Genomic DNA, 22,424 nt, shown 5'->3' on the forward strand with positions numbered 1-22,424 from the left:
GGGGGTTCTGCCAGCTGTCTTTGTGGCCCATAAACTCTGCGTTCCCTGTAGCCACCGCCCGTGGAAATCCTTCCTCCGGAGCTCTGTCAGCCTCCCCTACAGCTGGCACCACCGACCATGCCAAGCCCTGAACTTAACAGGGCAATTCCACCCGCGAGTCATTTGTTTTTCCGACACCTGAGCATCACTTACAGCTTGTTGGCTGCTCTGTTTCGCCGATTCCATCGCCCTTCTTGTTGATTTGGCTTGGAAGCCACAAAGATCAACCACCCAAGAACATCCTTCCTGAAGGAAAGTTTTACATATTCCACGTTTGACAACAATGAGGCAGGACGCTGTTTCATAACCCCCTTCTCCCTGTAGCTCTCTGGGCAAATTGTTCACTATTTCTAATTGTTAACCATTTTTATTGAATTTTTTGACTATTGCTCTTGACATGTCAGGACGAATTGCCCCACCGTGCCCTCAGCCGCACTTCCCGCCCTCTTCCCCCCTCACACCCACGGAGACGACGCAATTTGTGCCCTCAGACAACTTTATTTTCGGTTCCTCCGGGGACAACGCGGAGCGACGGCGCCTGCGCGGGGACACGGGCCCGGCCCCCTCAGCCGCCGCCTCGACATGGCGGTACGTGACGTCACGCAGCCACCGTGACGTCACGGGCGCCCGCAGCGCCCCCGCCCCGTTCCCACGTCCCCGCCAGCTCCGCCCCCGCGAGGCCCCCGTGCCGCGGGGCTGCCCCGGACAGCGCCTGCCGCCGCCGTCGCGCTCCCGGGGCCGCCGCCCGCCGCCTTCCCCCCCCGTCCCGGCGGGCGGCTCCGCTGTTTCCCCGCCCGGCCCCTTATCCCGGCGATCGGCGGCGGCGCGGCCGCGGCGCTCGCTCCGGAGGGTAGTCCGGCGCGGCGGGGCAGCCCCGTGCGCTGAGCGGGCTGAGGCGGGGCGGGCGCGGCGGCGGCTCCGGCCGGGTCTGTCGGGGCGAGCGGGAGCAGCGGCGGCACCGCGCGGCCGAGATGCCGCTCTTCGCCCCCAACCCCTTCGAGCAGGACGTGGGTGAGCGACGGGGTGGCGAGCGGCGGCTGGGCCCGGCCCAGCGGCGGCCTGTTCGTCCCTTTCCTTCTCTTCTTCCTTCTTTTTTTCCTTCTCTTTCTCCTCTTCCTTTTTCTCCTCGTGTTTTTCCTTCTGCTTTTCCTCCTCTTTTCCTCTCCTTGTTCCCCTCCCCGCTCTCTTTCCTCCTGCCGCTGGCGTCCCCCAGGGATCAGTGTTGGGCCCAGTCCTGTTGGGTATCCTGAGTGAGGGTCTGGAGGAGGGGATCGAGTGCTCCGTGGGCAGAGCACCCCGGGCTGGGTGGGATGCGGGTGTGCTGGAGGCAGCAAGGCTCGCAGGGGGATCCGGACAGGCTGGATCCACGGGGTGAGGCCAGTGGTGTGACAGCCGGCAAGGCCGAGTGCCGGGCCCTGCACTTGGGTGACACCAAGCCCCGGGAATGCTCCGAGCTGGGAGAAGAGTGTCTGGAGAGCTGGAAAAGGCGCTGGGAGGTGCTGGTGACAGCAGCCCAACGAGAGCCCAGGGGTGCCCAAGAGGCCAGTGGCCCCTGGGCTGTGCCAGCCCTGGTGTGACACAGCCCCAGGGCAGTGCCCGTCCCTGTGCTGGCGCTGCTGGGGCACCTCCAGTGCTGGGGACAGCTCTGGGACAAGGGGGACCCTGGGGGGCTGGAGGAGTCCAGGGAAGGGAACGGAGCTGGGAAGGGGCTGGAGAATTCCTGAGGGAGCTGGGAAAGGGGCTCAGCCTGGAGCAAAGGAGCTCAGGGGGGACCTTGTGGCTCTGCACAAGTCCCTGACAGGAGGGGGCAGCCGGGGGGGGTCGGGCTCTGCTGGCAGGGAACAGGGACAGGAGGAGAGGGAACGGCCCCAGGCTGGGCCAGGGGAGGCTCAGGGTGGACAGCAGCAGGAATTTCCCCATGGAAAGGGTGTTCAGGCCTTGGAAGTGCCCAGAGAGGCTTGGAGTGCCCATGCCTGGAGGTGTCCAAGGAATTCCTGGAGGTGGCACTCAGTGCTCTGGGCTGGGGACAAGGTGGGCATCGGGCACAGCTGGGACTCCATGGGCTGGGAGGGCTTTTCCAGCCTCAGGGATCCTGGGATTCCTCCTGTCAGTGTGGAGGGCCCTGGGCCCCAGGGTGCTGCAGCTCCAGAACATCCCGGTGTGAGCTCCTGACACATCCTGGCCGGGCTTGGGGGCTCTGTCAGGGAAACAGATCAGTGGGTCCCTCTCTCCCTTGCCCTCAGCAGCATCAGGGAGTGTTTTGTGTCCCGTTTTGCTCTGACTCCTGAAGGTTCACAGCTTTTCCTGTGTGTCTGAGGTGCTCTGTGCCTCCTGCCCTTCCCATGGTGTTGCTGAATCTGCAGGGATTCAGGGAATTGTGGCTGCTGTAAGGTCACTTTTATTGATGATTCCTTCCAGCTTCCCAGTAGCTTCCCTATACCCACACCAGGCACGTGATGGGAGTGCTGGGGTGTCTGTGCAGCGCCAGGAGTTGGACTGGTGGATGATCCCTGTGGATTGCTTCCAGCTCAGGACATTCTGTGACTCAGTAATTACAAAACCTGGCTGGAGCTGGGGTGAAGATGGTGACTCAGTTGTTTTGTTTTGCGTTCTGCCCTGACTCGTGCTTTCTTAAACTCGTGCTCTGTGTCAGTTTTTCTTTACACAACGCCTGTTCTGAATGGCAGCACTGAAAAAAGCGATGCAGTAAGTGAGGCACCAGGCTCAGCTTTCTTGTTAGCTGGGATTGAAGGAAAGAGAAGAACTCAACATTCCTGGGATTTTTGTCACAGCCAAAGCAGAAGAGACTGAGTGCTCTTGTTGCCACACTTTCTCTGTTTTGTTTGTAGTATAAGTTCAGCTGGTTTCTTGTTTTGTTTATTCTTATTTATTATTTTGTTTCTAATTTCAAATCCCTGCTGCAGTTTGCTGTTTGACCACACTCACATTTCACATGGCTCAAACTGATGTATTTGTACAAGTGGGCTTTTTTTTGAGCTCTGCAGGATTCTTTAACAAACCTAAAAACTTCAAGGGTTCCCAGGCTGCAAAACTTCAAAAATGGGACTCCGTTCACTTCCAGTTGTTTAAATTTTACTCAGTGTAATATTTTTTTAGTTATCATTTTAATATTGGTTATTTATAATTTATAATTATCACTTATTAGAATGTAGTAAGTGCAACAGAAAAGGAACTTGAATTATTGGGGCTAAATCTTAAGAGTCCCTTGCCAGGAAAAAATTTGTCATTATTCTGTTGTAAATTAGACCATCCCAAATACCAGATTATCACATGTGGATGGTCTGGGGAGGTGCTGAGTTTGGAAGTTCGGTGCTTCCTGTAGGCAGATCCAGCTGCCTCTTCATCCAGAGCTGCTCTTTCCTTGGGACACCTGTGGGGAATGTGCTTTTCCTGTGCCACAGCTGGATTTGCTCCCATGGTTCCAAGTCCACAGAGCTGTGCAGAGCCTTGGAATGTGCTCTGGACGCAGCTGCAAATCACGGGATAACCCTCTGGAACAGTGCTCTGGAGCAGTGTGGCTTCTTTTATTGAGAGGAACCCTCAAAACTTTTAGAAGCTTAGGATTTCCTGTGTGGATCCCTTCACAGTCCACGTGTACTCGCTGTTTTCCCAGCTTTGCCCTTCCTCTTCCATAACCTTCGTCTGTGGAGCAGCAGGGAACAGCCCCGTTCCCTTTGATCCTTTGTTTACCTGCCCTTCTTTCCTCACGTTGTTGGCAGGCTCAGGGCAGCAGGAGGTGTTTGCTGTGTGGCTGGAGTGGCATCCAGCACTGTGCAGGGGTTCAGGGCTTGCTGAGAAGGTGGATGAGGACATTCCCTGTTTCCTCAGGTGTTGCTGGGAAGTTTCCCTGTTTTATTCCGGGATTGGATTTGCCTTTTGGGGCTCCTTAACTTTGTCCTCCTCATTCTGCTCTTGTTTCCAACTGCTGAGCACTTGCTTTCCCAGAGAATCTTTTCCATTTTGGGCCTTTTCCTACCTAATCCAGCCCTCAAGGGCTTACATTTCCCTCATGTTTTATTTCCTTTTTTATTTTTCTAGTATTTATTTTTATTATTTTATTATCAGTATTATTATTATTTATTTTATGTTCCTTTTATTGCTGATACCTGCCTGTAACACCCTCCCCCCTGCAGTGCCTGTCAGCCAGGATATATTAATACTGATTTCAAGCCTGATTTTTAAGGCATTCAGGACACGAATTCAGCCTCATTAGAGTACTTTGTATTAATTGTGGAGTGATCCACGAGCTGTAGCTAATAACCATTGCCTGTGGCATCCTATGGAATGTTTTTATGGGATCTGAACAGATAATTTTAGATTAGTCCTTGATGAGATGTTGTTGCCTTTTGTTCAAATCCACCACATTTCCCCCTCATTTCTCAGTCCATAATAATTCTTGTCTTAAACATTTGGGCTTAAATCTTGGAAATATTTGAGGAAAAGCTAATTAGACTTTTTTTTTTTTCCTTGGTGTTACTTGGGTGTTTCTTTTCTTCTTGAACTGCAGGGACAATATTTCCCAGTCTGTGATTTGACTGCTTCAAATTCCTCAATTCTGAGCCTGCATTTTAATGACATTTCTTTCTCATTTTTTGAGATTATTTTTGCACTGCTCCCCCATCCTGCCTTGATTATTTTTAATGTAGCCTCACTGTTTTGCTTTTTTTGTATTATGAAAGCTATTTTATATATTTTATATAATATACATAACTTTGTAATTTAATATAATTTATATATTATACATAAACTATGAGTTGTTAACTTCCATCTTGGTGTTTCCAGGCTCTGGAATATAATCTTTGTTAATCCTCCTCAAGTATTTTCAATGTTTTTAGGTTTTTTTGGACAGGCAAATGAAATTATTTCCTTTTCAGATTATTGGCCTCAGTGAAACAAAACACTCACTTTCCAAGCAAAACCTGCATCTTAAAAAGCCTTTTCAGTGAACTGGATTTATACTGCAAAAAGTTCCTTTAATAATCTATTTTAATCCGGTTTTTTAGGATATAATAGTGGCATGAGTAGGGATCCTTACAGGTAGGGCTGCCTTGTGACTACAGGGTCATCCTGGCTATGATCTCTAATTAAATCCAAGCTGGAATTCTTTAATTAGGCTCTACAAAGGCCAGACATACAAATGAAGGTGTGTGGGATTAAATCTCTGCCTTTCATCCCTGTCTTTGTGCTTTATCTCCTGGAAAACAGCGCTGGAGTAGCCCTCCATTTGTTTTATGTTTACTTTTCACTTGAAAAGTTCGTACGTGCTTTGTGTAAAATTTGAAATATTTCTGTGCAGACAAGGGTTTCCTTCACTTCGGGGGAAAAGTGATCAAGCAAATTTTGATTTTAGTGATCAGAATCACTAAAAAATAAAGAAGCACTGGTTTAGCCCAAAAACCTTCTGTGCTAGAAGTGCCTGAGTAGTGATTTTTTTTTGTGCTAAATCAGTGCTCCAGTGCTTATTTTTTCTGTTTCTTGCATAGAGAGTGACACAGATGAAGAAAAAATGTTGTATTTTAGTACATTTCTGGTTTTTTAACCCAGATCTTACTTGGCAAGCCTATCCCAAGGGAATTCAGGGCTGAAATAAAATGTTTTGCAAGTGTGAAGGTTGTGTGTGCAGTGCACAGGTGGAGCTGCCACCAGCCCAGGCTGAGGAGCTGGGCTTGGGAGGGGTGGGAGCAGGGGGGCTTTGAGCATGCCCACACCTTGCCTGCTTCAGTCCTCAAAGGGCGCTCTTCCCTCATTTTTTGGGTCTTATTTCTGTGTATTGCCCATCCCTTCTTGTGAAAAAAGGGAAAAGAACGCAATTAACCTGGATGGAGGGCTGGAGAGGCTGAGAGGGCTGGGTTTGTGCAGCCTGGAGAGGAGAAGGCTCCAGGGAGAGCTCCGAGCCCCTTGCAGGGCCTGAAGAGCTCCAGGAGAGCTGGAGAGGGACTGGGGACAAGGCCTGGAGGGACAGGACACAGGGAATGGCTTCCCACTGCCAGAGGGCAGGGCTGGATGGGAGATTGGGAATTGGGAGTTGCTGGCTGGGAGGATGGGGAGGGGCTGGGCTGGAATTCCCAGAGCAGCTGTGGCTGCCCCTGGATCCCTGAAATGTCCCAGGCCAGGCTGGCTGGGGCTTGGAGCAGCCTGGGACAGTGGAAGGTGTCCCTGCCCACCCATGGCAGGGCTGGATTGGAATAAGCTTTAAGGTCCCTCCCAGTGAGTGATTCCATGACATTCCACTTGGTTTTGGCTGTTGCTTGGTAGAGGGATGATCCTGAAAAACTTCAGGCAGTGGCAAAGCATTCCCTCCTTTCCTGGAAGAGCTGTTTGCAGTGTTCTGAGGCAGGAGCTCTTCAAGCATTTCTCCTTTTGGCAGTGGGAGCAGCAAACAATTCCCAGCCCCTTCCCAGCTGCTCCTTTGAGTGCTCTCCCCTCTCTGGGATTGGCACCGTTCTCGTGCAGCCACGCAGCAAATCAGCTCAGGGAGCTCACCCAGGGAAAAGTGATTCACGGCACTTTGGGTTCTTCAGAAAAACACCCCAAGCAGCACATTTTGCTTTTATCGTTATTTCTATAAAAGCCAGCTCAAGTCTGATGTTCCTTCATTAATTGGAGAGCTGCAGAGGACAAGTCATTCCATGTTTTTAAAGGTTATGTTCCCTTAGTGCTGAAAAAATCATGGAAAATGCGTCCTCCCACATCTGTTTCTTCTGATCTGTCCGTGTCTCAGCATCTGTGAGGGAGTTCTCCTTCAGAATGGTTCCTGTGAAGGGGAAAAGCAGCTGCTGTTCAGTTTGGCACTCTGGCAGGGAAGGAAGCTTCCAGATCCATGAGAGTTTGGACAAGGATGCAGTTTGGATGGCCACGGCTGCTCCCAGGACTGTGTGGATCCAGGAGGAGGGACTTGCCTTTGACACTGCTCCATGTAGGAATGTGCTGGCTCAGGGGAAAGGCCTGGGAGCTGGGAGTGAGCAGCACTGAGCCTGGTGTGGGAGCTGTGCTTGCTTTGGGATGGGGAAGGCGTGAGGGAGTGAGGGATCACCTGGAGCAAAGGAGCTCAGGGGGGACCTTGTGGCTCTGCACAAGTCCCTGACAGGAGGGGGCAGCCGGGGGGGTCGGGCTCTGCTCGCAGGGAACAGGGACAGGAGGAGAGGGAACGGCCTCAGGCTGGGCTGGGGAGGCTCAGGGTGGATATCAGCAGGAATTTCCCCATGGAAAGGGTGCTCAGGCCTTGGAAGTGCCCAGGGAGGTTTGGAGTGTCCATCCCTGGAGGTGTCCAAGGAATTCCTGGATGTGGCACTCAGGGCTCTGGGCTGGGGACAAGGTGGGCATCGGGCACAGCTGGGACTCCATGGGCTGGGAGGGCTTTTCCAACCTAAATCAATAATTCTGGGGTGAAAACTTCCTGGTGAAGCCTATAAACACCAAACCTTCCTGTTGCCAGTGGAAGAGTTGGGGTTATTTCTGTCATGGCAGGGAAAGCTTGTTGTGATTTCCACTCAGGGTTCAGGAAAACTTCAGTGTATCCTTGGGAAGTACTTCAGTATATCCCTGGGAATCTCTTCCAAGACTTTTGTGGAGGCCAGAAGTGACACTTGTGCCTTCCTGATGAGCACCCTGAGATGGGGAGCTGCTCCTGGAGGCTGAAGGAGCCCTGGAGCTGCAGCACTGCTCGTGTTTTGTGGTTGTCCTGCCACCAGCTCCTCCTGTTTCTTGTTGGCCCTTGGCAAAAGGGGCATCCCAAGCATGCCAGGAATTTCAGAGGGGACACCCCCGGCAGGCAGTTCTCCAGGCATTGGTGCTCTCTGTCCTTGGCTGTCCCAGCACAGCTGCTGGAGTTTGAGGAGATGGATCCATGGATTGGGTGGGAGCATTCCCACCGCCGGGAACAGAGACGTGCTCTCAGACAGCAGCTTTTCCTGGCAGGACTTCCCAGGAAACCCCAGGCTCAGGCTGTGTGCACCAAACACTTCATTAAAACCTTCCATGGTTGTTCAGTGCTTAGGGATTGTATATCCAGGGAATCTGCAACTTCCAGAGGCTGACTTGGTTTGATTTTTTTTTAATAAAGTGTTTAAAATTGCAGGCACTGATTTATTTTCCACAACATCCATGAATTTTTTTATTAATGTCCTAAAATATTGATGCACTTAAAAGAAAATTTAGCAATGATATCATTTTGGGGTAAGTTTTGAAGATGATTTGTGCTGTAGGAACATGGTTTCAAGATAATACTTGCTTCCTCTGAGTAAATATTCCAGCTTGTGGTGATAAATTATGGCCAAAATTCCAAATTTCCATTGTTTTTACATCTGTAACAAAAGGGATTTGGGACATTGGTGGGTGCTGTGTTTGTGTTCCCTTTGTGGAAACCTTTCCGCTGACCAGCCAAAATAAAATTGAATTTAGTTGGTTACAATTTAATCTTGAGGCAGCAAATGCAATAAAATATTTAATTTGCTGTTTATAAACTTGAACTGCAATATTTACATGGGAATTAAATAACCTGGCTAATACAAACTTAAAAGCACAAATAAATACCGTTAAGCCTTATTAATTAATCTATACAATGAGCGTCCCTGCAGGAACTGGAACAAGATGAGCTGTTAGGTCCTTTCCAACCCAAATAATTCCATGAAACCATGAAATATTAATTAGGGATACATTCTGTTGAATTGATAGACTCTGAATTGAATAAATAAATAAATCAATCACTTAATAAATCTTATTTTTCTTTCCAGAGAAAGCTACAAATGAATACAACACCAGTGAGGATTGGGGGCTTATCATGGATATATGTGACAAAGTTGGAAGCACTCCCAATGGGTAAGCTGGGCCTCAGCATTCCATGGAATTCTGGGCTGGTGTGAAGAAGAAAATGTCACAGAGAACACATCTCAAAATGCTCAACCTCACAAATACATGGAGTTGGCTTTGAAATTCTTGGAAAGAAATGTTCCAACAGGATTTGGAGCAGAGCAATTTGTATGTGCTGAGTGCATTCCAGTTTTTTCCTGGAGTTTTGCACAGCAGACCCGAGTTATTCATATTTAATGATCTGGCATAACTTTGGGGAAGTGACTGTGCCAGTAGGAGAAAGTGAAATAATTTCTGTGCAGAAAAATACCTGGCAAGGACCAGGGGCTTCTTATGATGTTTGTCTGTGTTTGGTTGTTAGGAAGAATGGGAGAGAAAAGGAGAAAAATAGGGATCAAAGCACAAATCACTTGGAGTCAGTTTAGCCTGAGTGGAACATAAGTGGAATTTCAGTGATCTTGCAGCAGCCAAAAGTATTTGGTGAATTTTTGAGTGGTAACATCTTTGAAATTTCGAATTAACCCTCAATTAGTGTATAGGCAGAATTCTTAAGCAGTTCAGATTTTTTAGCAGCTCTATTTAACATTAAAATTGGGGTGGGTTTTTTTGTTCTGTTGTTTTGGTTTTCATTAATTACCTGCCACAAGGAATAACAGCAAATCTATTCAATCTGGGAATCTTTAGTCCTGAAGGAAAAAACTGTCCTTTGAGTCCTTTATTAAAAAGCAAAGTTTTTAGTGCCACAAGACTTTTGTAGTGGGAATTGGTTTAAATCTGGTTTTGGAGGAGGGAATGTTGTAAAGAAATCAGCTATTAAAAAAATTATAAATGCAGAAATAGAAGTATATAAAATGCATAATCAAATCTAAATATATATATTTGTGTAGAAAATAAAACGCTAAATTCTGAATTTTAAATGCCACTGCTGCTGGCATATTTTAATTAAATTTTGTGTTGTTTTCTTCCCTCCTGCCCTTGAAAATAATGAAGATTATTGCCTACCCTAAATAAAAATATAGCTGAAAATAACTGAGTTGACTTTGTTGGATGGTTTGTATATGAAATAAAATGGAAATATTAGGACTAAAAGTGTCTTTTTTCTGGCACAGAGGCTTGTCTGTGCTTTGCTAAATCCAGCAGCTCAAGTATCTGCCAGTGATATTATTTTTAAATGCTGCATCAGCTTTTTTAGAAGGATTTCACGTTTTTAAGAGTTCCAAATATCAGTGTTAATGAAGCCTTTGATGTGCCTGAGCTCCTGCCAGCCATTAATGCTCATTTAAAGTGTGGAAACCCCTCAGCAGAAACATTTAAAATGCTATTTATTATTCTCTACTCACCTCAGATTGTGCTGAAACAAATTAGAAAATCTTTGTGTCCTCAGGCTCTAGAAAAGGGGATCCAAGAGCTGGGAATTAAATCCATGGAGAGCCTTTCCAATGGCCACTTAAATGACCATTTATTGAATCATCTCTTTTGATGGTGACATTTCTTTCATTGTCTGTCTCAAACCCATTTCCTCAGCTTAATGCAATTGCTTCCCTTGCTGGCCTGTCAGCAGTTCCTGGGAATGGGTATGGAGTGCCAGGGGAAAAACAGGGAATCTCCTCCAATCCAGCACACAGCAGAGGAGGAACAAATTGGTCAATGGGTAAATGTGTGTGTCAGCCCAGCCCTGGGAGGTTCAGGTTCAGTGACATTTTTGTTCAATAGGCTCAGGTTTGGTGCAGCTCTGGGCTCCTGTCACTCCCGTTCATCCTTCATGTCTTTGTTCCTCTGCAGAGCCAAGGATTGCCTTAAAGCCATCATGAAGAGAGTAAATCACAAAGTTCCCCACGTGGCTTTGCAAGCACTCACAGTGAGTACACTCCCAGATTTCCCAAAAACCTCGTGGAATGCAGCAATTCAATATTTACTGGTCAATCAATTAATTAATACCTTGATTAACCTCAGTAAATCAGTGTCCATGCTGAACTTACCTTTCATTTTGGGTTATTTGCACTCTTGTTGTGCATTTTCCCAATGGTGTTTCTGTTGTCAGCTTTTAGGAGCCTGTGTCTCAAACTGTGGGAAAATATTCCACTTGGAAGTGTGTTCCCGGGACTTTGCCACTGAAGCTCGAGCTATAATAAACAAGGTAATTGTTCCAGAACCTTAAATCCTGGGGAAGGATTATTTTGGTAACTTCTCCAAACTATTGTTGTAGTTAATGCACATTTCCTAGTTTTTGGTGCTGTTTGTGTTTTCACTGAAATTTGTGTGATTTTCACTATGAAAAAAGTAATTATTAGAGAACTGACAGCTGATAATCCTTCAAATTTTTACAAAATTACATGAGCAATTTTAATTAAAATCTGTCTTCCTAAGCTCCATTAATTTGATCATGGTAAGTGCAGCTTTACTTGAAGAGAGTTTTTATTAAGCTTGAAGGAAATTCATGGGCTGAAGTGAAAGGGAAAATTATGAGGAAGTAAATGACATTTTTACAAGGAAAAGGATAAAGTTACAGACAATCCTTTTTAGTTTTTGGAAATTCTGGGAACGTTGAATGAGAAAATAACCAGGAAAAGAAGACTGAAATGGTTGGGGTGAAGCAGCTGCTGGGATCTAAGTCTGGATGTGAGGAGTTGAACAAGCAGGAGCAGCTTTTCCCTAATTACTGCTCCAGTTGGAGACAAAACTGGTTAATGGGTTAAAAAGGAGTTTTCAGATCTGTGGGAGCCCTGGAATCATCAGAGGCTGAGCAAAGCAATTAAGGAAAGTAATAAAATTGCTGGGAAGCAAAATGAGTTCACAGCTCTTGTGTTTCTGGCTTTCTGAGGAAAAATAGGTCTCTCTTTGTTCTCATTAGCCAGGGTCCATCCTGAAGCACAACAGTGACCTTCAGGGCCTGGCAGCGCTCAGGGATGTGCAGGAAACCTGGAATCCCACCCAGGCATGGGCTCTGGAGCACAATTTATGTGTTCTTGGGAAATACTGACCCTTTACCCCCACACACAGTTGGAGGAATAATGAATAAAATTGTGCTTTTTCCCTCTTCTCCGAGAGAAAATGAGTTCAGGCAAGCATGACAAACGTCTTTGGGCTGATCCTGAGCCCAGCAAACTTTCTTTTCTGTAAATTAAATGCAGGTTGGAGTCCAGACTTGTCACTGTTCTGCCTGGTCAGGCCATGTTGGCCTGTGAGGCCCAGGCCCCAGTGTGATCTGATTCCTTGGGTTGGCAATCTTGGCCAGGCACTTCTTGTCCCAGTGCCAGAACCTGGGAACAATGTGGGAGCCAGAGGAATTCCAGGCAGAGCATGAACTGATCTTGGTTTGCCCCCACTCCAGGCAAATACCTTCCCTTACCAGCCTGTCCCTGCAGCTCAGCTCCCAGTTTGGGAATAGAACCTGTCCCTATGGATTATCCCTGTGGATAATCCCTTCTTGTGGGAGAAGCTGTTTCAAGGAGGCTCAGAACAGGTTTTTGTGAGGTTCTCTGAGCTGGGACAAACGTGTTCCAGCATCTGAGGAGAAACTGAAGAGGCCAGGAAAAGTAGGGAAGATGGACTGCAGGGAAAGATTTCTTGTAGGATTTCTTGTAGGGCAAGACAGTGGCTTAAATTAGACCAACTTATGTGGTTGGGAAGTGGAAAATGACACACCTGAGAGGGAATGAAGAGAAAACTGAGGTTAAATGGAGGGTGAGTAACACAGAGAGGCAGAAATTTGGGATAAGTGTGGTAGGCAGCCTGAATTTCTCCAGAATTAGTGCTCCAGGAGCTCAGCATGTTCTCTGTAATATCAGATCAGGGTATAAAAGGCCAGATATTCTAGACTCTGCTCCCCAAATCTTCTCAATCAACACAAGTATTAATGATTAAGGATATTTTTAGTAAAATGGGTTTGGTAACAATTTTGGTAACAACTCTTTCTGTTCATTTTGAGGTTCAAACATCCCTTTTTATCCAATTTTGTCTTCCAGGCTCATCCAAAAGTGTGTGAAAAGCTGAAAACCCTCATGGTGGAGTGGTCAGAAGAGTTCCAGAAAGACCCACAGTGTAGCTTAATATCTGCAACCATCAAATCCCTAAAGGAAGAAGGGGTCACTTTCCCTGCTGCTGGATCCCAGGTGAGAGCTGGTTTGGGATAGTGATGGATCCCATGCTCTGGTTTCCTTTCCCAGAGCCCCATTTGCTGTTCCTGCTTTACCTGTCCATGTCAGGAGTTGTCCTGGGTTTGGAGTGGTTTATTTTTCACTTTTGGGGGTTTGTTGCTCCTAATCTTAACAGCAGATATGATGCCAGCTGGTTTGTTCCTAACTTTTATTATTGATGCTTCTAACTATTTTCATATTACTCAGTCCTGAGAATCAAAATTACAATTTCTATTACAATTTCCTTACACAAAGTTTACTTTCCTCTGTATGAAACACTGAGAGTTTTTTAACTTTTACAATCCCTCCTTCCTCCACAAAGATGTTTTCACTTCTAAATCTGATCTATGTGTTAAAACATATGGCAGAAACATGGAAGAGCTTGAGCACTGGCACCCAATTCCAGTTTCTGGTGGGAATGAAAACTCCAGGAATGATTTCACTGTGCTGCTGGGGAGACTTGGAGCATCTTCTCTCTTGAAGGGAGGAGTGAAGGATAAAGGTGGAAAGAGTCATTTAAATGAGCACTCTCACTGTAATAAATGTGACTAAAATAATTACTTAAATAAAATAATTTATTTCAACTAAATCTCATTATTTATTTTACCTTTTTTCCCTGCTGAAAACAGAATAAAAGCTGAAGAGTGGTGATTTTGGTTTCCAGAAGGTCATCTTGATTCTGTAAGGCAGCTGACCAGGAACAACTCTGTGCTAACTTTGTAAAATATATAATTGCAGAGATTTCTTTTTCGTTTGTAACCTCAAGTCCCTCTGTTGTTCACACCTTACAGGCTTCCACCAGTGCTGCTAAGAATGGCTCCTCATCCAGTAAAACCAAAGAAGATGAGGATATAGCTAAAGGTGAGTTTGGTGTCTTAGCCTTGGGTCAGACTTGGGCTTCAGAAAAAAGCAAGGAAATGGGAAGCAGCTCCTTCCTGCTGCACAGAATTGAAATCAAGGGCACAGGAGGCTGGGAATTGTGGCATTCCAGGTGTTTTCCTCAGCCATGAGGATTTGGGGTGAAACACATCCTTCCCCCATCACACAGCATTTTAAATGTTAACTTTAAATACTACAGAAGCAGATACAGACCTTGTTTAAATAAAGCAATAAATCCTATTTTTGTTAAATGAAGAAATCAAGCTGCTTTGTCTACAGGCATAAACCACACAGACTTGTTCTTTTCTCTCTCCCCCAACTGCAGCTATCGAATTGTCTTTGCAAGAGCAGAAACAGCAGCAAATAGAAACCAAATCCTTGTACCCATCTGCAGAAATCCCACAAAACCCTCAGAGCCTGAGGAAGGTGCGAGCTCTGTATGACTTTGAAGCTGTCGAGGACAATGAGCTCACCTTTAAAAGTGGAGAAATTATTTTTGTTTTGGATGACAGGTACAATACACTCAGGTGGAGGTGACTTTGTTCCACCACTCTTGTTTTCTCAGGGTAGCACATTTTTCCTCTGATGCTTTTTTCCCCCACAGAAATGTAATTGTCACTCTGACCTCCCTCACATGCCTTTATCTTCCTTTCATCTTTCCATAATCCTGGGTTTTGACCTCAAATCATTTTCGGTGCGGGGAGAACCTCAAGTATTTCATCCAGTTTGTAGTTTTGAAGATCAATCTTAATTGGTTGTATTGACATAAGAAAATGCATTGGTATCACATTCCAGCTGCTTCCAGCAGTTGTTAAACCTCTGGCTATCAGGGGTCACATTTGCTGAGAAGAAAACTGAGTGAAAATAGCTAAAATAATGATTGTTGTTAACACCTCTAGATATGTATACAGCTTTAAAGGGCTGGCAAGTAAGCAGTGTAAAGAATTGATGAATTATGGTCAATTTTGAGTGATCCCCTGATTCCACTTCCTCCCTTCCCTGCCCTCTGCCCCAGTTCCTGTTTGGCTTTGTGTTAATCCCTGCAAACGTTCTCTTCTCGATATCACAGGGGTTTGGTAAAAAAAACCCCAACTATGTCTCTGAATCCCAGGTTTTCAGTAAAAACCCCCAAATATATCCCTGCCTCTGTTCATGCCAGAGTTCTGTAATCCTCCTTTATTTCCCCAGTGATGCCAATTGGTGGAAAGGGGAGAACCACAGAGGAGTGGGGCTGTTCCCATCCAATTTCGTGACCTCTGACCTGACCGTGGAGCCCGAGGCAGGTGAGTTACCTGCTGGAATGATGGATTCTTTCAGAAAGGCAGCTTTGTGCTGCAGCTCCCAATTAGCCCAGCAGCAAAATAATTTCCTGTATCAGCCCCAGGAAAGAACCGAGAGACATCCTGCTCTTGTTTCAAACAATCAGGCACAGATCCCTCCATAGCTCACTTTAATTTCTGCCTCTGTTTCTCTTTTAAGTTATTACCATGTTCTGTGACAGAAATTCGGTTCAATTCACCATAATTGATATTTACACATCCAGTGAATTGCCCTTTCAGATATCACAGTGTCTTTTCACCCAGACGAGTAACAAGGAGCAAATGTGTGTTTGAAGTGATGGCAGACACAGAGAGAAAAGAAACTCATCTCTGTTCTTTCAGCAGCTGTGGATAAAATCTCTGTTCCTGAGGACACTGCAGAAGAAATTAAGAAAGCAGAACCTGAGCCAGTTTATATTGATGAGGTATGGAACCACTTTAAGATAAAATAGTGCTGGGCTTTTACATTCTTTTGGTGCTGGATGTTGGCAGATGATTCTCTGTCTATAAAGAACTTTTATTTGAATATTAAACCAATCTTGGCATGGTTGCAGATGAAAGTTCTTCATCTTGTCTTCCCCTCTCAGGATAAGATGGATAAAACACTGCAGGTGCTTCAGAGCATAGATCCCACAGATTTAAAGCTTGATTCTCCAGATCTGCTCGACTCAGAAGGTAGTTGGAGCACTAAATGAGCTCTTTCTGTATTACTTCTTCTCACAATTACCTTTTGTGGATTGAGCTGGGAGTTCTTTGTGTTTATTTTAAGCTTAGGGGGACTGTGGTCTGTACTAACAATGCTGGAGAACACTTATTTCACCGTGGGAGTGTGGGGCTCTGGGGATAATTTGAATTTTTTTAATAGTTCCAAGCCAGCTCCATGTTTAGCAGAATCATTTGCATAACTCCCAGCTCTGTAAGATGCCTGAGCTTTGCAAGATCCATCTACCAATTCCAACCCTGAAATAAATAAGCAATTAATTTTACTGTAGTTGGATAAAATATTTTTGGCTGCATTTAAACTTTTAATTGTGCAAGACATCAACTGCCTCAACGCTTTGTCTTCACAGATATCTGCCAGCAGATGGGTCCAATGATAGATGAAAAACTAGAAGAGATAGATAGGTGAGCCTAATTTATTCACTGATTTACTTCAAATGGGGCAGTTTTAATAACATTTTTTTGGTGCTTTCATCTCCCAAGCTAGAAAATCTGGCCAGAAAAATGTAACAACTCTATTTTTTAATGCTGAAATACTGAGTTCCCAGCGTGTGCACTGAGATTTCATTGCTGCTCTCCCAAAATTCACTGCACAGGTCATGGATGGATGCTTTTTATTTTGGCATTTTGAGTCTGTAGCCTTCTCCAGCCTGTCTAGAGGTTGGAATTTTCAGTCTGTGAGTGATTGTTCCATGTTATCCTCACCTCTCCCTCGTCAGGTTTGGCTGTCCAGTACCTGAAGGAGCTGATCAGAAAGATGGAGAGGGACTGGGGCCAAGGCATGGAGGGACAGGACCCAGGGAATGGCTTCCCACTGCCAGAGGGCAGGGATGGATGGGAGATTGGGAATTGGGAATTCCTGGCTGGGAGGGTGGGGAGGGGCTGGGCTGGAATTCCCAGAGCAGCTGTGGCTGCCCCTGGATCCCTGGCAGTGCCCAAGTTGGAGCAGCCTGGGATAGTGGGAGGTGTCCCTGCCCATGGCAGAAGGTTGGAATTAGATAATCCTTTAAGGTCCCTTCCAACCCAAACCATTCCATGATTCTGTGACTCCTGGGAATATTTGAGGGTGAAAAGAACAGGAAACTCCACCTGGGAGCTGCTGGTCTGGTGACAGCAGCAGTTGGGCAGCACTTGGACTCTCCTTCCTGTGCTACAGCAGCAATTTTTCAGTATAAATGGGTAAAAAAAGTGACCTTTCACCTTTTAAGGGCTTCTTTTTCTTGTCCCTCTGTCCTTTTCTCCCCATCTCAGCTGTTAAAGCAGCTCAGTGCCCTCTCCCTTTGTTTTGCAACAGGAAACATTCCGAGTTATCCGAGCTGAACGTGAAGGTTCTGGAAGCTCTGGAGCTCTATAACAAACTGATGAATGAGAGCCCCATGTACTCAGCCTACTCCAAACTCCAGCACCCTGCACAGTTCCCACCCTCCTCCTCTGGGGTCTCCGTGCCGGTCAGTATCCCTGGAACCTGGAAATTCCCTGCTGCTACTTAGCCCTATTTTAAAAAAAATCACAGCAAAAAACTGAAGTGAGCCCACGAGCAATCTGACACTGCCTGGGGGGATTTTTATAGCCTTTGCAAGAAATTTGGATTTCTGCAGCAGAACAGAAGGTTTTGCTTGGCCACTAGTGAAAATTTCCAAAAGATCCCTTCCATAATTCATTTCTTGCAGTTGGAATTGTGTGTTACAGCAGCTTGGTGGATATTCTTGCTGTGAGTCATGTCAATCTCCAAGTCAAATGTTCCCTTCTTATCTAATAGTGGGGATGGGAGGGAACTGGAATATCAGTGTATTAATCCCAAGTGTATTTTTGCTAAATATAGAAACCCTCTGCTTTTAGCTCCTTTTCCCCTTAGAAAAATGAACATTTTGTATCAGTTCTAAGCATGTTGGATTTGTGCTCCAAACTGTTGTACACTGTCCCTAATGATGGCTTAAGGAATAAAAATGGAGGAGAAGGAGAGATTTTCTAAAAAGCACAGAATGAAGGTTTTTACTTGAAGTGAATTTTACTTTGATGTTAATTGTTCAGTGGGAAAAGAATAGTTGCCATAGCAACTGCTAGATGTGAAAATATGTCAGTTAAAAGTAATTCCGTGTCCTTAACTCCCGGTAACGATGGAAAATTCATTATATTGGAGGTTACAAAGTAAATTAAGCCAAAAGGCAACTGGAGTTTGCTGTTTCCTCCCAAGATTGGTGCCTAGAAATGCAGGATAATGCTGGCTTTATTTGGGACAAACCTGTTCCTTGAGTGCCCTTTATCCCAAATCCAAACCCCATGAGCAGCTCCAGCCTGTGCCACCTGAATTTTGAGGGAATCTTGGATTATTTAAACCAGAAACGGGAAAAACTGCAGGTTTTGCTTCCCTTTTGTGTCCCAGCCTTAGAATATTGTGGTGGGTTAATTCCAAAGCGTGCTAAACACCAAACCTCCTGGATTTGATTTGCAGTCGTATCCTGTGCAGCCTCCCAGTGGGAATTACATGATCCAGGGAGTCTCCATGTCCCCAGGATACAGCCTGGCCCCGGAGCAGGTGGGCCAGGTCAGGTCTCTGCCTCAGAGCATCAACTCTGCAGCCACTCAGCCACCTCCAGCTGCTTATTTAAGGTATGGATCCAGCACATTCTTCTTCCTGGGGGGAGTTCTGCCACTTTGCATGCTCTCGTGGTATTTACATTTAGTGACACGTCATTTTGAGAGGAAAGTACCAATTTTACTGAACTAGGGAGCAATGAGAGCATTATTCTGCATAAAATGGATCCTGCTTGAGGAGGTTTTCCAGGAAGCTTTTAGGAGAGGAAGGTTGAAGAGGAACCTCTGACCTCAGCTTTAACCACCCAGCACCAAAGATTGAAAGTTAAATAGTAGGAGTGAGTTAAAAAGTGGGAGTAAGCTAAAAAGTAAGAGTAAATTAAAAAGTAAAACTCATACAGAATTATTAACTCATGTAGAATTATTGAGCTGCTGGAAGAATTTTGAGGGTGAAAACATTTTTCCTGCAAAACCCATAAAAACCTGCTATGTTACAGGCATGAAAAGTATGGAATTCCTGGGAAACTCTGTTTATTAACACGGGAGAGTAACAGGAGGGAAACTGCAAGGCCAGAGCTGATTTAAGTGGAGAGTGTGCATGTAAAAAACTGTATTTTCCTAGCTAGAAAAACACAAAATACCTTCCACAACGACCGTTTTGGTCACGTTCTTTTCAAATTTGTGTATTCTGGGAGCTCCCAGCTTGCTGTGGGGCTGGAGATCGCTGCTGGGGGTAAATGTGCTTGGCAGAGCTGGCCCTGAGCTGTCAGTGTGAGCGTGGTTGGTGTTGTGTCCCCGCAGCCCCGGCCCCGATCCCGCACTGCCGCAGCCCTTCCCGAGCGTCCCCAGCGCCGGCACCGCCCTCCCAGCTGCCGGCACAGCTGCCTTCCCCCAGCACCAGATGGGCATGGCCGTGGACATGGCAGCATTCCAGAGCAACCAAGGACCAGGTTATCCCGTGGCACTTCCTGCTCATTCCCTGCTCCAGCAACAAACAAATTACCATCAGCAGCCTCTGCTTTAAACAGGCAGCGTTGAGCGGCCGCCGGACCCAACGATCTTTGTGAAGCCCTGCCATGGATATCCAAGTGCATTTTCCTTTCAAATAACCCAACTCGCTGCGTTAGGGTGATGCAGAGTAAAAATAGGCACCAGCTCTGATGGTTATTTGCATATTTGCATCCTGAACTAGATTAGGGGATGGTTTAAAATAATTCCAGATTCCTCCGAGTCCCTTTTTTTTTCTCTCCTGCGCTTTCAAGAAATGCCACTTGTGAATCTTGAAAGATTGTCCCAAAATAATTCTCTTTTCAATGTGTTTCTGGAAGCTTGAGGATGCTGAGACACTGTTGCTTTGCTCTGGTGTCTTCTGTAATCCCTCTATCCCAGTGGCTCTAGGGAATCTCTGCAGTTCGGAGTCCCCTTCCCTCAGCCGAAGGACGCGCTGCGGAATCCGAGCGATCCCTGGGTCCAGCTGGAAGAGGAAGCGGTGCTGCTGAGGGCCACATCCCTGTGGAAATATGAAAAAGAGGGGTTTGACAGTGCTGCCTCTATATTTTGGAAAACGCAGAGAACTGCTGTGTTTTCCTTGAGGAAAACAAGTTTTCCTAGAATTCCCTGGTGTCTCGGCAGAGGTGGCACTGCCAGCACGAGGCTCCTTGGGAAGAGCAGGCAGGGGATGCTCCCAGCTGCCTGTGTGGGCACTCCGTGGATCCAAGGTGCTGAGCCAGGAACTTGCACAAAACCTCTTCCCAGTTTTCCTTTTTGGATGGATGTAGAAGTGAAGGAGTGTTATAATTCCTTGTGGGAAAGGAGGGGGCTGGAGAATGTTTGAAGCTGCTGAAGACTGTGAGGATCTGTTCCCTTTCCAAGGGGGAGCTGAGTGGAACAGGAATCGTCTTGATGGGACCAGGGGGTTCTGCCTCTCTTGGATTTCCTTCCTCTGCCGCTGTGTCCGTGTCTAAACAAGCACTGACCCAGAGGAGCTCTTACACCACTTGGGAAAGGGGGATTTAAGGAGGCACATGCCATGTGCTGGTGGGTGGGATTGGGCTCCTGAGCACATGGAAAATGAGAGCCATGTCCCTGGAGAAGGGATTGCCTCGGAGCTGGGGACGTGTGGCAGTTGGTGGCTGAGAAAAGAAACCCAAGAATTTCTTCCCTGATGCACTTTTTAAAGGGTGGGGTTTGTCCTAGGGAGCACATGAGCTGGATTATCCTTTGGGAATGTGGGATTTCTTTCTTTTCTTGTTTTAACTGCTGGGAGGAAAAAAAAAAATCACTTCATCCTCCTATTTACCTCCTCACTGGAGCATGGTCACATTTATCCTGCTTTTAACAACCTCTGGTGAGTGATAATCTTGGTTTGGGGAAATAATGGAAGCAAATCACTGATAAAACCATCTCCATTAAAAGCAGGAAGCTCCCAGATGTCTAAATAAGCATTTTTGATGTGTGAATTTCATCCCAGATTGGAACTCCCAGGCTGCTGAGTGACAAAACCCACCCTTCACTCAGCACCTCCTCGTTTTATTTAATTATTTCCTATCTTGACCTTATATTCACTTGCAGCCTCATGCTCATGCAAGAAGTGTTCAGCACCTGCTCTTTAAATCACTTTTAATTAAAATGTGTGCAATTGGAAGGAGGATTTTGTCTTTCCTTTGGACATGACTTTAATTTGTCTCGATCCTTCCCCTGGATGTAGCTCAGTACAAATAACACACGTGGCAATACTGAAGCATTTTGATAACTTGTTCCTTGTGTCTTTTGAGGAAATGAATTGATTTCAATGCTGCTGTTCCAAATTCTTATTGTTTGGAGCTTTTATTTGTCGGAGTTTCCTTTGTTCCCCGTTGCTTTGTGGTCAAACTAAACCTTGTTCTCGTTGCTATAAATTCTCCGTGTTTGTCAGGAAATTGAGATTGGTGTTTTTTTGGATTCTGAGCTTTGGGCCAAGAGGAATCTTCAAATTGAGCCAGCCAGATGTGATTTGCTGATGTTAATTGTTAAGTATAAATAATGTATATACTCATTTGTCTGAGATTTTCTACACAGCTCCACACATGCCTGAACTTTTATAAAAGCAGGATTTGTCCTTCTGTCACCTCTTCTATTCCTAACTCCGTGATATGCAACTTGTAGATAGTGTAAAATAATTTAATTATTATTAAACCGGTGTATTTAGAGGGGGTTGGTGTTTCTCTTCATACTTCTAGACATGATCATATTTATTTTTAAGGCCTGATTGTAACTGAACATGCTGCCAAAGGATTTCTCTAACTCCAGATTTCTACCTTAGGTTTCTACCTGCTGTTTTCTATCAGGAATTCAGGGTGGAGAACTCCTGCTTTTTCATATAAACCCTTAACATAGGAACCTGGGCGACTTTCTAATGACACTTTTATTGTGATAGATTTGTTTCATGGGTGTTAAATATCACTGTTAGATCCATTTCCTTCGGTGGGAGCTGGGGACCTGTTGTGTCTGTTCAATTTGTCACCCCACACGGAGTGGTCTGAGGGGTTGTGCTCTGTCACCCGGTGTCACCCACGCTTTGTCCCTCCAGTTGGCTCCGGAAATAATGTTAAAAATCAGATTGTTGAAACCTTCCAAGTGATGTTATTGTGTGTTCTTTGTGCTGGAGGGTTCGGTGGGGAACGGCCCTGGGCCTGTGGGACTCTGTCCCTCGATGCTGTGGCCTCTCTCAGGGTTTATTTCCTGAGATGAAGATGATTTTCTTCCCTTATTTTTATCTGTGCATCTTTCCTAAGAACTCCCAGGCGCTGCCCCTGCTTGCACTGAGAGGTGTCTGTGGAATGAGTAACGCTTGTTAACAAACACACCCAGGAGAATTCCCTGGTGCAAGAGGCAAGAGCGGAGTCGTGTGATCGTGGCTGAGAATTCTGGCTCATCCCAAAGCAGGATGAATCCCTGTGCTTTAATCCTGCTGCTGAAGCTGGGCATG

The 22,424-nt window shown here is 45.9% G+C and overlaps 1 protein-coding gene across 2 annotated transcripts; it reads left to right on the top strand.

The window, feature by feature from the left end:
* The first annotated feature begins 934 nt into the window (after positions 1 to 934).
* On the top strand, positions 935 to 22,069 carry STAM2 (signal transducing adaptor molecule 2). 2 transcript variants are annotated; one of them, XM_042040985.1, is made up of 14 exons: positions 935 to 1,050; positions 8,793 to 8,877; positions 10,651 to 10,726; positions 10,910 to 11,005; positions 12,834 to 12,980; positions 13,796 to 13,865; positions 14,209 to 14,395; positions 15,072 to 15,166; positions 15,545 to 15,627; positions 15,790 to 15,877; positions 16,273 to 16,327; positions 17,217 to 17,370; positions 18,375 to 18,532; positions 19,259 to 22,069. In XM_042040985.1, exons 1-14 carry the CDS (start codon positions 1,011 to 1,013, stop codon positions 19,479 to 19,481), a joined length of 1,557 nt encoding a protein of 518 aa, XP_041896919.1. In that variant the 5' UTR covers positions 935 to 1,010; the 3' UTR covers positions 19,482 to 22,069. The 2 variants fall into 2 exon arrangements, with proteins under 2 accessions (XP_041896919.1, XP_041896920.1); XM_042040986.1 differs by having other exon boundaries at positions 15,548 to 15,627.
* The last annotated feature ends 355 nt before the right edge of the window (positions 22,070 to 22,424 follow it).

Source organism: Corvus kubaryi, unplaced genomic scaffold (genome assembly GCF_017639235.1).
Source record: "Corvus kubaryi isolate FWS band 111438036 unplaced genomic scaffold, C.kubaryi_AGA036_p1.0 37396, whole genome shotgun sequence".
Lineage (NCBI taxonomy): Eukaryota > Metazoa > Chordata > Aves > Passeriformes > Corvidae > Corvus > Corvus kubaryi.